At 43.5% G+C, this 13848-nt stretch overlaps 1 protein-coding gene across 1 annotated transcript in view; it reads left to right on the forward strand.

The window, feature by feature from the left end:
- The window catches only part of LOC134932271 (uncharacterized), a 40328-nt gene extending 29367 nt beyond the window's left edge, over positions 1–10961 (forward strand). Inside the window, exon 5 of the mRNA XM_063926561.1 lies at positions 8574–10961. Within this exon, the coding sequence (XP_063782631.1) occupies positions 8574–9037 (464 nt within the window). The 3' untranslated portion in view covers positions 9038–10961. The remainder of the gene's footprint in view (positions 1–8573) is intronic.
- The last annotated feature ends 2887 nt before the right edge of the window (positions 10962–13848 follow it).

Below are 13848 nucleotides of genomic sequence, written 5' to 3' on the forward strand. Positions count from 1 at the left end.
AATGTCATTGAGACCCCGGTAGTCAATGCATGGACGCAGTCCTCCATCCTTCTTTTTAACAAAGAAGAAACCTGCACCAGCGGGTGATGATGAAGGGCGGATGAATCCCTTTTGTAGATTCTCCCTGATATATTCACTCATCGCCTCGGTTTCAGGAACAGACAACGGGTAGGTGCGCCCCCTAGGTGGCTTCTTGCCAGGAAGGAGATCGATGGGACAATCCCATTCCCTATGGGGCGGTAGGACATCAGCGGCCTTCTCACTGAAGACATCTGAGAAATCTTGATAAACTGCTGGGAGACTTGACTGTGACTTAACTTCGGTAGACTTTATGGGACACACTTGGGCTAAACAGGACTGATGGCAATGTGAACCCCATGAGGTAAGCTGCAACGTTGACCAGTCAAACTGTGGATTATGTAGCTGGAGCCAGGGCATGCCCAAGACGATCTCCTGGGTGGCTTGAGGGATGACTAAGAACTTAATCAGTTCAGAGTGTAGGAATCCAACTCCCAGAACCACTGGGGCAGTTTGATGAGAAATATTCCCCTTGGAGATTCGACTACCATCCACAGCGGTAATATAAACTGGACAGGAAAGTTCACATATAGGTAAGCAAAATTTATTTACCGCAGCTTGGGTGATGAAGTTACCTGCAGCTCCACAGTCCACTAATGCTGATGCGGACTGGAGCCCAACTGAAGTCTCTAACGTCACAGGAAGGATAAGGTCTTGATTAGAAGGAGCTTGACTAAAAGATCCCAACTTGACTCCTCCTTTACAAGTCAGGATCTGGCGTTTCCCGAACGCACTGTGCAGGAGTTAATCTGATGGCCCGCAGCCGCACAGTACAGACAGAGTCTCTCACGCATTCTTCTTGCCCGCTCTTCAGGAGTTAGGCGGGACCTATTTACCTGCATAGGCTCGTCAGAAGAAGGAGACTGGAACTGTACTGAAGGTATCATCCTTGATCTGCGTGGCTCACTCCGAGCGCGTTCATTATTGCGTTCGCGGATGCGAGAGTCCAACTTAATGCACAAGGAAATCAATTCAGACAATTGTACAGGAAGGTCGCGGGTCGCCAGTTCATCTTTGATCCGGTCAGAAAGTCCATGCCAGAAAGCTGCTACCAGGGCCTGATTATTCCACTGAATCTCTGCGGCCAACGTCTGGAACTGAATGACATATTGTCCCATGCTACGGGTACCTTGACGAAGTTGAATCAGGTCAGCGGAAGCTGATGTTGCACGACCAGGCTCGTCAAAGATCCGTCTGAAGGTTGACACGAAGTCTGTGTAGTTGTTAATCAGAGGGTCAGCACGTTCCCACAGAGGAGACACCCAGCTCAGAGCAGATCCAGAAAGTAAGGAGATGATGTAGGCAACCTTGGACCTTGGCGTGGGGAAATTATGTGGCAACAACTCAAACTGGATTTCACATTGGTTGAGAAACCCGCGACATAACTTTGGACTGCCATCATAATTGCTTGGCACGGGCAGGTGCAGACGTGACACTGGAGCTGATGCAGCCGGCATAGAGGAACTCACAGCACTGGCAGGTGCTGGAGTAACAGGAACAGTAGGAGTGAGTACACTAGGCAGGGATTGCTGTAGTGTATCTATCCGGGAGGACATCCCTTGCAGGAATTGAAACATCTGCTGCTGCGCAGCCTCTTGACCATCCAGACGGGAGACCAGATTTTGCAAGGCCTCTGACCCCACACTCCGTCCACCATCCGAGTCCATCGATCCTGGACTTACTGTCAGATTGTGTTTTGGCTGTGTCCCCGGAGGGGGCGCTAGTGGGTCAGTGGAGGTAGCTGGGAGTAAACGAGGAGGCTGGATAACGTTCCTGCGCATGAGCGCAATGATATTTATTAGCAGATGATATAAACAGAATGGCAGCAGAAATAATAATAACAAATGGAAATGTCAATCACACAGCGTAATAGCTGAAAGTCTATGGCAACAGGATGACAGATGACTGGAGAAATAATAACCGGTAATATAATAAACAGAAGAACAGGTGCTTGTAAAGATGATTCTGGTTTGGAAACCAGTGCAGGTTTAAAACAGGAAACTTTGGCAGTAAGGTGTTGAATGGCAAACCTGGTAGCAGAGGCAGGAGTCTGACTATCCACAGTGCAGGTGGTGAAGCACTGACAGCAGCAAGCTGTATCACAGGTGGAGGAATGGAACACACCTGGAGTCAGTCTCAACTGCAAGGCTGAAGCACACAAGGTGGTGATGAGTGTGAAGCCTGTTTGAAGTTGCAGGTATTGCTGGGCCTTGAAGTTCCACGGAGCTGTGCAGAGTAACCAGGAGTACAAGTCTTTCAGTAGAGAGCCAGGAACACGGAAGGAACAGGTACAGATCCTTTCACATGGGTCGCAGGAGTGACACAAAGTCCAGGATGCCTGCAGACTGATCCTGCAGTCTCTTATGTACCCCTTGGTGCACAGGCATTGGATGAGTGAGGGAAAGTGGGTGCGGCCAAGCACCGGATTGGCCGCTGTATGCTGGTTGTTGTGAACTGTCATGGCGGCGCCCATGCCGCGGCCTAGCGGGAACGCGGCGTGCTACACGCCCGCTGTCTCAGGAGCGCTCCCAGGCCCGTGATGGCGTCCAGAGGCAGGGACACGGACGACAGGTGACCGCAGGGAGCCAGGTCGGAGTCCGCAACGGCGGACGGATGTCAGCTTGGTGAGTCGATTCCTGACACTTATCCACATATGTGTTGGGCAAGTATATGTCCCAGTGAGTTCCTTCAATAAGCACGCAGCAGGGGTGATCGATAAACCCTGTGTTTGATGCTCCCACACAGGGGATTGGGTAAACATCGGAACGGTCTGTACCCCGGAAATCCGGACTGGACAGCTCCAAGCTTCTTTCTCCTTCCTATTCCTACACTTGCATCACAAGCAGGGGCGGATTGGGAACAAAAAGCGGCCCTGGAAAAATTTGTACTAGTGACCCCACATGGGCAGCACCAGAGGTGTAAGGTCTAGCCATGGGCCATGGCAGCAGCACCCTTCCCCAAAACTTTCCAGATAGTGGGCATGTCCAGCATCAAGGGGGAAGTTAAAAAGAAATAAAATTAAATATTATGAGCACATTGTATGATACACCTTCAGAATTTAGGAAACTATATCATTCTTTAGAAATATATATTTTCTTGCTTATTACACCAACCGTATCCCAATCACTATTCACTCAATCTTATATGTCAGCCAAGCAGGCAGACAGAGCATACACTAGATCATCTGCAATCACAGGCTAAGTGGCAAACTAATTTTCGTATATGCAAATTATTTAGCATCTTATTCATTATGTCTATAAAAAGGACCACATGTCCTCAAACAAAACAGGCCCCACGGGTGCGCCGGCCCACCAGGAATCTTCCCTGTTAACCCTATGGCCAATCCGCCTCTGATCACAAGTGTATGGGGATAATACAAATCAATGCCCGGCCCACGGGAGCCTTGCGTGATGTGCCATTATATACACTTCTGGGTATTGCGTATCAGTAAAACATTTCTCTTCTCTGAAGTGCGCTGTGCAGTGATCGGTTTGTAAGGGCCAGAGAGTCTCCCTGTACAGCAGAAAACTTTAGCCCCGCTTTAGAAATATAATTGAAATACAAACACTTTCTGAAAACTTTGTTTAACTGAAAACAAATTATATGGTCATCTACTTTTGAATGTAAGGCCTATCACCACCAGGTACAGTAGCTTTAGTTTTTAGCTGATTAAAATTAATAATGACGGGACAGTAATGTTAAAGTATGCTTAATTAACCTGTGCAAACATATCAGCAGTCAATAAAATCCTCATTGCGGCTAGATGCCTTATTGCAAGTCAGAGGAAAGAAGTGACAGGTGCACAACAAAATATAGCAACGTGGAGAAAATCTCTGTTTATCTGAGCCATAAAACTCTTTTTTATTTTCTCCTTGCTGCGTTTATTTTCCCATGGGATTTCCGAGGTCACTGAAGTTGTCCTTAGAACCCTCTCTAACACTTTCACATCTCCCTTTCTCCCACATCTTCAACCATTATTTCTTGCCTTTGCTGTATTCAAGCATATTCTTAGCTCATGTATGAGTTTGGTATGTCCGGTCAACCGCTACAGTATCATGTTGACATTCATCAGGACGACATGAGAATGCTGACATTGTCACAATGTTGGCATATAGTGTGTCGACATGCTTAGCAAAGCACATTGCTGGAAACACTACCACCAATTGGTTATTTCTAACAATCACTGTTTAACTTATTATTCAGGTGATATACACGGATCAACATGTTTTATTTCCCCAGTCAGGAGAGTGATGTGGGGTACTAGATGGATCGAGGGGTATCTGTCAGTAATTATATATCCTAACAGTGGCAACTCATATAGAATCCAGTATTTAAAAATAAGCCGTCAACAAGCATGGGAATGTATACCCGTACTATTCAGGGTAATATGAGCCTGATATTTATATATGAATAGATATTTAAACTGTCATCTGGACATATGAGGAAGAAATAACACAGCAGTATATTAGTCTGCCTTAAAAATATATCTAGTGTTTAAGAACATAGATCTGTATTTTGGCACCATTCCTGAATAATATAGCTGGACTAAGCCAGCAATAGAGATTATCAGCCTAATTAATAGCTGGAATTATCTACCATTTAGAAAGTAGGAAGATATAGCATCATCCAGCAATTGAAAACAGGAATACATTCCACATTGCAGTGCTGTTTCAAACATCTTCACCACACCATCAAAAAGCAACAAATGTTACATTGTGATTATTGAAAGAAGAATCTGCAAATATTGTGCAAATATTGCTACATTTGTAACCTTTCATAGACTGGCAACAACAGTTAGTGGTTATCTGAAGGATCACTCATATAATCTATTAAATCACAGGTACTGGATCAGTTTACAGAATAAAAACAGCGCACTAGCATTTTCTTTTAAAACACTTTTATTCACAAATGTATTTTCTTTTCTACACGTTATTCTGTCTCTACTGATTTTATACTTCACTCTACATCACATATGGGTATTGAAATTTCTTCTGTATTTTATAAGATTATTAATGAAGTGCCAAATATGTTATTTCTATGAAAGAAAAATTAATTTTCTTGTGGAAGGGAAAGAGTGCTGCTATTAAAAGTTGGTTTGCTTTTCTCTCTCTAAAATTTGGATATGCTTAGCATGTTGGCAGTGACCATGTTGCCATTCATCATGTCTACACAGATGACATGTTGACACTGTAGAATGTCGACCTAATGTCCTTGGTGGCCCAGCAGTCACTTACGTGGTCCTGGAGGCTTTAGCACCTCAAGTACGACTTCCAGGTCCTGATGAAATGTGACCTTTACTTCCAGCTCAGACCTCTGGGGGAGCAGCAATCCCTAACCCCTACTCTTAACCCTCTTCCAAGTGCCTAACCCTATGTCCCACCACCACACACACACAGCCTAACACACACACACACACACACACACACACACACACACACACACACACACACACACACACACACACTAACCCTGACTTCCCCCTAGTGCCCAACTCTAATTCCCCTGCACCACACACACACAGTCTAACCCTGACCTCCCCTTAGTGCCCAACCCTAACCCCTTCAGTGGCACCTAAAACTAATTGTCAGCATTCTGAGAATGTCAACATTTCACAGGGCGATATTTCAGATATTGACATTGTGAAGATGAGAACATTCTGAACATGTTGACATGGTGCCTGCCGACATGATGAACCATGTCAACATTCTAGTGTCAATATTTTGGTGTTGACATTATGTCAACATGGTAACTGTTGACAATGTGATTTGCTTCCCTCGTGTACCTATTGAATGCTAATGTGTTGGGGACTATGAGGTCTATTCATACAGTAGAGAAAAGCCCTGTTTTGCGGAAAACATTGGCTTTTCTCTGCTTTGTGCTATTCACAAAGCAGGTTACCATGAAGAAGTTCCTGAGTTCTCCAGAAGTAACCCCGTTCCATGCCTGAATCACATCACCATACTTTTGTATGGTCAAGTGAGATTCATGAAGGAACGGAAAGCTCCTCTTCCCGCTTCTCCAGTGTGTTCAGATTCACCATCTCAGGATGGCATAATCTGAACTGCGGTGTGGTAACTACAGGGAAGCTCAATGCTTCCTTGCTCTCTGTCCGGCACCCATGCTGGCTCTGCCCCCTAACCTCCCAGGAGCTCAACCGGCAACACATGCGCATGGGGACCCGTCGGCTGACTCCAATCACCGCAGTGGGGACTGCTGGAGAAGACAGCACTGCTGGACCCCTGGACACCGGATCGCATTGCTGGAAAAGTGTGTATACATGAATTGCTACTTACCAAAGCTATATATCACATCAAACTGATGCAATGTATAGTTATAAGTAACAAATCATTTTTTGTTTGTACATGAATAGATACCTAAAGAGTGCATCATAATTTCTTTGTATACACACCTTCTGTCTGTTAATGTTGGTTTTGGTTTTATCTACAACCCAAAATAAAGTTGTTAAAAAAGTCAACACAAAGATTTATCCAACAAAGACTGTGCAGGTGACATTTACTTGGGAAAATGTTAAGTATAAGGACAATCAGATTGTAGAATTGTATACATGGAGGGGTGATCACAGATTCAGTAAATAGATTTGAAGATGAGTTGAATTATTTTCTAACAGAAAATAATTTTCTGGCTATAAATGTTTAACTGTAGAATTGGTTATGATAGAAGTCAGAAACTATTCTGTTTCCCCTTGCATGGCTCAGTTGGCAGCTACATTTCTGACGTTATTGTTTAGCTTTCCTCTGGAACAACTATGAAATGAAATAAGGTTGCACTGAATTAAGAGTGTCTTTTTTCACAATAAATGTTTACTTAAAGGGAGCGGTTCAATTGGGTTTTTTTTGTAATGGGCACCAGACAGAGCTATTCAATTGCTTAAAGCACTTGTTGCACCCAAAAGCACTTCGTTTAGTCACATAAACCCATGTAAAGTATTGGTTAGGGAGACCATAACACAAACTTTTCATCGATTTCTGCTCGCCACCAAAGAAGGATGTCAGCAGAATACGGGCATCTACGGCGTTCGCGCCTGTTGGCAGCAAAACAGTTGGATTGCTTCGTCGGGTGCCCATTACTTACAACCACACAAAAAAACAACGACTCTCCCCTCAAAGATTTATACAGGTTGTTTCACTTGCTGTTGGCCCAAAGTTTTTCTTATAACTTTTAAAGTACTTGATGTAATTTAGTGAAATTTGTCACAAACATACCTTGGTTTATGAGAAGAAAAGGCCAGCTGTTCATGCTTCTGACAATTGTGTTATGTACTATGGCGTGACTGTACACAACACCACTCTCAGAAGCATGAACAGCTGACCATCACTTTGCGCATGCGGGAACAGCTGGCCTGTATGCTAATGGTGTACACTTTCAACACTTGCTGTGACTTCCTAATGTTCCCATAGACCAAGGTATATCCTTGTCATATGTCACTAAATGAAGTCAATTACTTTAAAAGTTACAAGAAAAACATTGGGGTCAGTAGCGAGTGAAACACCCTGTACTTCACAGGCAATGTAAAAGTAGTGAGATAAGTCAGACTATATATAAAGTAAGGGTAAAAAAAACACACAAACAACGAGGCAGGGGTGATGGGGCAGAGAGGGGTGATAGGGGATGAATTTAAAGTGAGCTAAATACTAACTTAAAAATAAGGTAGACACCCCAAAGAAATGATTAACACACTAGAGCCGTGTTTCCCAGAATCTGGGGCAGATTTATTAAGCCTGGTGAAGTGATAAAGTGGAAGGTGATAACGCACCAGCCAGTCAGCTCCTATCTGTCATTTTTCAAACCCAGTTTGTAACATGGAAGTTAGGAGCTGATCGGTGCGTTATCACCTTCCACTTTATCACTTCACCAGGCTTAATAAATCTGCCCTGCTGTTCTCAAGGGGCACTAACAGTTCACGTTTTCCAGGTCACGCCGCAGGTGCACTGTGTATCATCAACTGTCACATTTTGAAAATCCACAGGTGACCAGGAAAACATGAATTGTTAGTGCTCCTTGAGGGCCGAGTTTGGGAACCACAGCTCTAGAGGCACATGGCTTGGTAAGGAAGTATATGAACCTCTGACTCCATTTTACGGGTGGAACTGATAATGAGTTTGTGTCCTCGTATCCCAGAGTCTCCATATCATGGATTCTCTGCATGTAGGAGACAATTATGGAAAAGAGAGAAGGAATCACATTAACATGCTTCTTTGTAGTCATTAGCAGAGTGTCTACATTTCATTTGGTGCTCTCCCAACAGAACATTAATATTACATAATCTTTTGAATTAAACATAGGCATAGGAGGATATTTATTAACACAGTTGTCACAGGCAGAATGTGCCTCTTGGAAACAAATGGCAATAGGGGAAGTTTGTGTTGTGTCCAAAATGTAAACATAGTATAATTCATATATTGTAGATAAGATGTTGATGTTAACTACAACTCTGCAAATCATTCATTTCCATATTCCTTTCTCTCTTTAAACAGAAATATTTATGTTAGATAAAAAGAATGTATCTACACAAAAACCCATGTACAACGTCATTGAGCCAATATATATCGACCTCAGTGAAGTCAACAGTTGTAAGAATCAACCTCTAGAAAAGTGCAATATGTATGAAATGCAGCCTATCCTAGACTCAAAGCAGACTCGTATGAATCATATGACTCAACCACAAGCGAAGACTGAGACTTTGAAATCAAAAATCTTTGCAACGATCAGTGATATCCCATCAGATCTTCACACTCTGACTGTGCAGCAAGTATGTGAGTGCCTGAAATGTCTCAACATGAGCCAATATGTGGAAGCTTTTCAAACAGAACAGGTGGACGGTGAGCTTGTATATGGCCTTAACCCAGAGATGATGAAAAACTATTTGGGCATGAATGAACTTCACGTTGTAAAACTCTTGAAGTTTCGGGATGGGTGGAGACCCAATCTGGAGGGTTAGCAGGAGAAGTCCAAACTGCAGCGTAAACACTATAGTAGTTGCTTTCTAATATAAACAAGTTTTCATAGGTAGTGAGTGGTGCTTTTTACATTTATTTTTTGCATTAATTTAACCATTTTTGAAGTGATTCAAAAATATATATGTACTGTGGTCACCCAATGCATTGCGGTATCCTCATCCAGTGGTGAATTTTTGAAAGGCCTTCGATAGGACTTTTCACAGATCCTGGAAGGTGTGTTAGTAGAGTGCACATGTGGGCAGGAGAACCCACACTTTTAACTGAGACACCTTTCTCCACACTGGGCGTGTATGAGCTGACAAGGTCATTGAATTGTTATTGGTACTGTGCATGTGCAAAACAGTACATGCGCTGTACCACTTTTGATGATGGATCACGGATGGGTAAGTACAGCATAACGCCATCTTAAGATGGAGTTATGCTTTTATTTAAAACAGTAATATACTATTGAATTATCGGCCAGTCACTTTCGCATACTTGTTTATGGAGAAACAAACTTAGGTGAAAACTCGGAGGTCGGAGAAGATATTTTAGATTGTATATCCCTCTACTTGAGTAGTCTGAAGCTGTGTGATATAGCCTCTTATCACTGATAAAGGGCTTTTCACAGCTTTTGCCCTAAATGCCGATTTGAGTATTGAAGACTGAATTAATGTGGTTTGCAGTCACAGTCAATATTCCTTATGATGTTCTGCTCAATGGTTGGTATTCAATTCTTTTCACCCCTTCCACACCTGTCCTGTTTCTGCTGACGGGCGTCGTATAATCATTTAAGCTTGCTACCCCTGGGGTAGCGAGGGCGACCAGCTTACCATGGGTGCGATATGCGTGATAATGGTTATCACTTTAGACAGGAGATTGGGCGTGATACAGTATATCATTTGAATACCGCCCAATGGGGGTCATTCCGAGTTGTTCGCTCATTGCCGATTTTCGCAACGGAGCAATTAAGGCGAAAATGCGCATGCGCATGGTACGCAGTGCACATGCGCTAAGTGTTTTAGCTCAAAACTTAGTAGATTTACTCACGGCCGAATTAAGAATTTTCATCGTTGAAGGGATCGGAGTGTGATTGACAGGAAGTGGGTGTTTCTGTGCGGAAACTGACCGTTTTCTGGGAGCGTGCGGAAAAACGCAGGCGTGACAGGATAAAACGCGGGAGTGTCTGGAGAAACGGGGGAGTGGCTGGCTGAACGCAGGGCGTGTTTGTGACGTTAAACCAGGAACGAAATGGACTGAGCTGATCACAGTGTAGGAGTAAGTCTCGATCTACTCAGAAACTGCTAAGAATTTTCTATTCGCAATTCTGCTAATCTGTTGTTCGTTATTCTGCTAAGCTAAAATACACTCCCAGAGGGCGGCGGCCTAGCGTGTGCAATGCTGCTAAAATCTGCTAGCAAGCGAACAACTCGGAATGACCCCCAATGTGTAAGAATTAGCCATAAACATTGCAGACTCATGTCAGGAATTCTAGCATGCAGATTTATATTCATCTCCTTTGGTCTTTTCTGATGTTCTTTGGTAATTTTCCTGACCTACTGAGAGTGTCCTTTATGGAATAGGAAATAGATTTATTTTGCTGACCTAACCATAAACAATATGTCATTTTTGCAGTATCCAGATGAAAGATCGACAATGTATAGGTCGACAGTCAATAAGTCAACACCATATGTTTGGCATGAATTAGGTCAACAAGTACAAAATGTCAACAGATAAAAGTCAGCACTGCTTAAGGACGACAGGTGCAAAAGGTTGACATGAAAATGGTCGACACATAAATGATCAATACATTTATTTCACATTTTTACAACATTGATATGGTTGGGGTTTAGACACTAGGTGTAGGGTTAGTGCTAGGATTCCAGATAGCACACTCAGGGTTAGGCATCAAGGGGGACAGTTAGACTACGGGGGAAAGGAGGGGTGGGGGGGGTTATGGTTAGGCATCAAGGGGGACAGTTAGACTATGGGGGGGTTAGGGTTAGGCATTGGGGGGGAGGGTTAGAGTTAGATTTGGCCTAAAATAAAAATAAAAACATGTCAACCATTTTTATGTCGACATTTTGTACATGTCGACCATATCTCGTTGACCTATTGACTGTCGATCTATACAATGTCGAACTTTTAACCCACACTCCATTTTTGTGAATTGGAAAACTATAATGAGATTAAAAGAATGGGAATTGAACATATTAAAAAGCGTAGACAATTCAGCAGAATACCTTTTAGTTGCACAGAACAGTCACTGTTTTCCACTGCATGCCTTTTGTTCAGTCTTAAATAGATATTTTTTAAGAGGATCTTGCGCATTAATAGGTGCAAGGCATGTGAATTTAATAATGAGAGTAAGTGTAAAATTGTAACAACTGAAATAAAATGTAGGCTAGTGTCCTAATACCCTAATTCTGTTACTACACATTTCAGTCACCGGTTGCAAACATTGTGCAATGCTACAAATGACTGTAATGATGCAGAATAGGGACATTCATTGCATCCTGTTTATATAGCATTTATCCACCCTGTACATAAAACAAACATACTTGATATCACTGTAGACATGAGAACAGTTTCTATGGGGTATTTGGGGTTGTGCTACCATATTATTTTGTTTCCCATATATGTCCCTTTAACAATATTTTAATCAATAAAATTATACTTAAATTGATCGTTGTTCATTAAGTAATATTACAGATGTAAGTAAATAATGAAAACTCGCTGATCCAGAAAAGTGGAGAGTGCACGCGCAGGCAGGAGATCCAACAAGTGCATGTAACTGAGACACTGTCTCCACATTGGGCATGTATGAGCCAAGAAGGTCACTGAATAATAATTGGTAATGCCTCTGGTTTTTCAGTTGCTAAGAGTTACATTTCTCTTCCTGGATCTATAAGCACATCTCCCGTATTTCCTGTATTCTCCAGGATTTGGTGGCAACCCTCCAGGAGGCTTTTCCCGTCACCCAGATTCCGTGATTCTCCCGGAATAAGGGGACCATGGGAGCACCAGCATTGCTCCTTGGCACTGGCAGCCAAGGAACTCACTCAGTGCACTGTCAGTGACTGTCTCACAAGATGATGACATCAAATCTTGCAAGACTTTGTTCAGGCCGGCCCCGCCCCAGACTGAGCCGAAGCTGACGACCTTGACACGGCCAGCTCTTCCTCAGTGTTTTCCCGGGCTGCAGAGGAAAAGCGCTACGAGCTTGAAGCTCTGGAGTCTACCTATGCCGACTCCTTAGCAGGTGAGCAGTGCCTCCCCCATATATGCCGGCACTGCGGGCTCCCCTGCCGGGTGCGATATGATGTGCGGCTCCCCTCCGCTGTGTTCCGGGCACTGACCTGCTGCTGGCATATGTTCCTGCGCCCGGGGATCAGACCTGCTGTCCCATATAGTCTGTGACTGCTGTCACCTATGGACGTGCTGTATGGCAGCAGTTACCCCGGCAGTGCGGGTGCAGGTACTCGGGTGTCTGGTGCAGTAGTGATCGGCACGGCTTCTGTCACCCTCTGCACTCTCTGGCATGAGAAGGAGAGCAGCAACATTACACACACTGGGAGTGGATGAGAAGATGGGCGTACAAAACAAGACTCTTGAATACTTTATTAAGGCTGCATCAAGGGAAATCTCTTGGTCGTCATTGATTTGACATTTAGCCAAGTGCTGCAATTGTCATTGTACGGCTGTAGAATAAAAATTAAAAATAAGGTGCATAATAAACTGTTCTGGACTTTTTGTCTATATGAAAGTAGTTGTTTCAAAACTTGGTGTATCTCTAATAAAATACACATTTACTATTTTATAAATATGGCACATCAATTTATTTACATGAACATTGCTTGGTGTCGGGGGTGGGGTGTGGGGTGTGGGGCGTTTGGGATTGAGGGGGTGGATCTCCAGGAATCGGTGATGCATGAGGTGGCAACCCGAAGTACATCACTGAAAAAAAGGCACTGGAGGCTGAAAATGTGACGCATTACCCACTGCTTATCACAAGATGGCGCTCAAGACATTTCATTTTTAGAGTAATTTGCACACTGAATGACATAAGTATACATATTTTCTATAAATGTTTCACACAGAAATGCATTCCTAAAAAAATATTAAAAACATTTCTATAAACAGTTAACACATTATTTCCTTCCTGACTTATCAGCCATTAAGCTGATGAAACATAATTTAGGAATAAACAACATGAATAAAGTTAGAAAGGTTTTAATTTATTTCTAGTACCATGAATATAAGAATCACTCTTGCAGAAGATGTCACTCTTGTGGAGAACACAGTTTATGCACAAACTCCTGTGGACAACGCTTAACCCTGTATGGAACAGGCTGCCTGTTTTGCCATGTTTAAGCCTTTCACTGTAGTTTAGAACATTTAACATAAATGTTTTCAGATATACAGTCTGCTGCTTGCCTTACTTGCGGCAATCCAGGTGCGATGTGCATGTGTGCCCTTGTGGCCGAGCCACAGACTGGATGAGCGCGGTTACATCTGTAGCAGCTCCTGGAATATAGATTAGAGATGAGCGGCTTCGGTTCCCTCAGAACTGAACCCCCCTGAACTTCATGCTCCGAATCCGGATCCGAGTCCGGCTTGGGACTTCCTGCTAGACTCAGAAACCAGAACGAGGGAAAACGTCATCGTCCCGCTGTTGGATTCTCCCGGGATTTGTATCCCATATAAACAGCCGTGCGTCACCGCCATTTTCACTCCAGACTTGGAGAGTGAGGGAGAAAGACTTCTGTCTCTCTTTGGGTGGTGGCGTCGGGTGGGGTTAGTGTATGCTCTG

This window comes from Pseudophryne corroboree, chromosome 6 (genome assembly GCF_028390025.1).
Source record: "Pseudophryne corroboree isolate aPseCor3 chromosome 6, aPseCor3.hap2, whole genome shotgun sequence".
Classification (NCBI taxonomy): Eukaryota; Metazoa; Chordata; class Amphibia; order Anura; family Myobatrachidae; genus Pseudophryne; species Pseudophryne corroboree.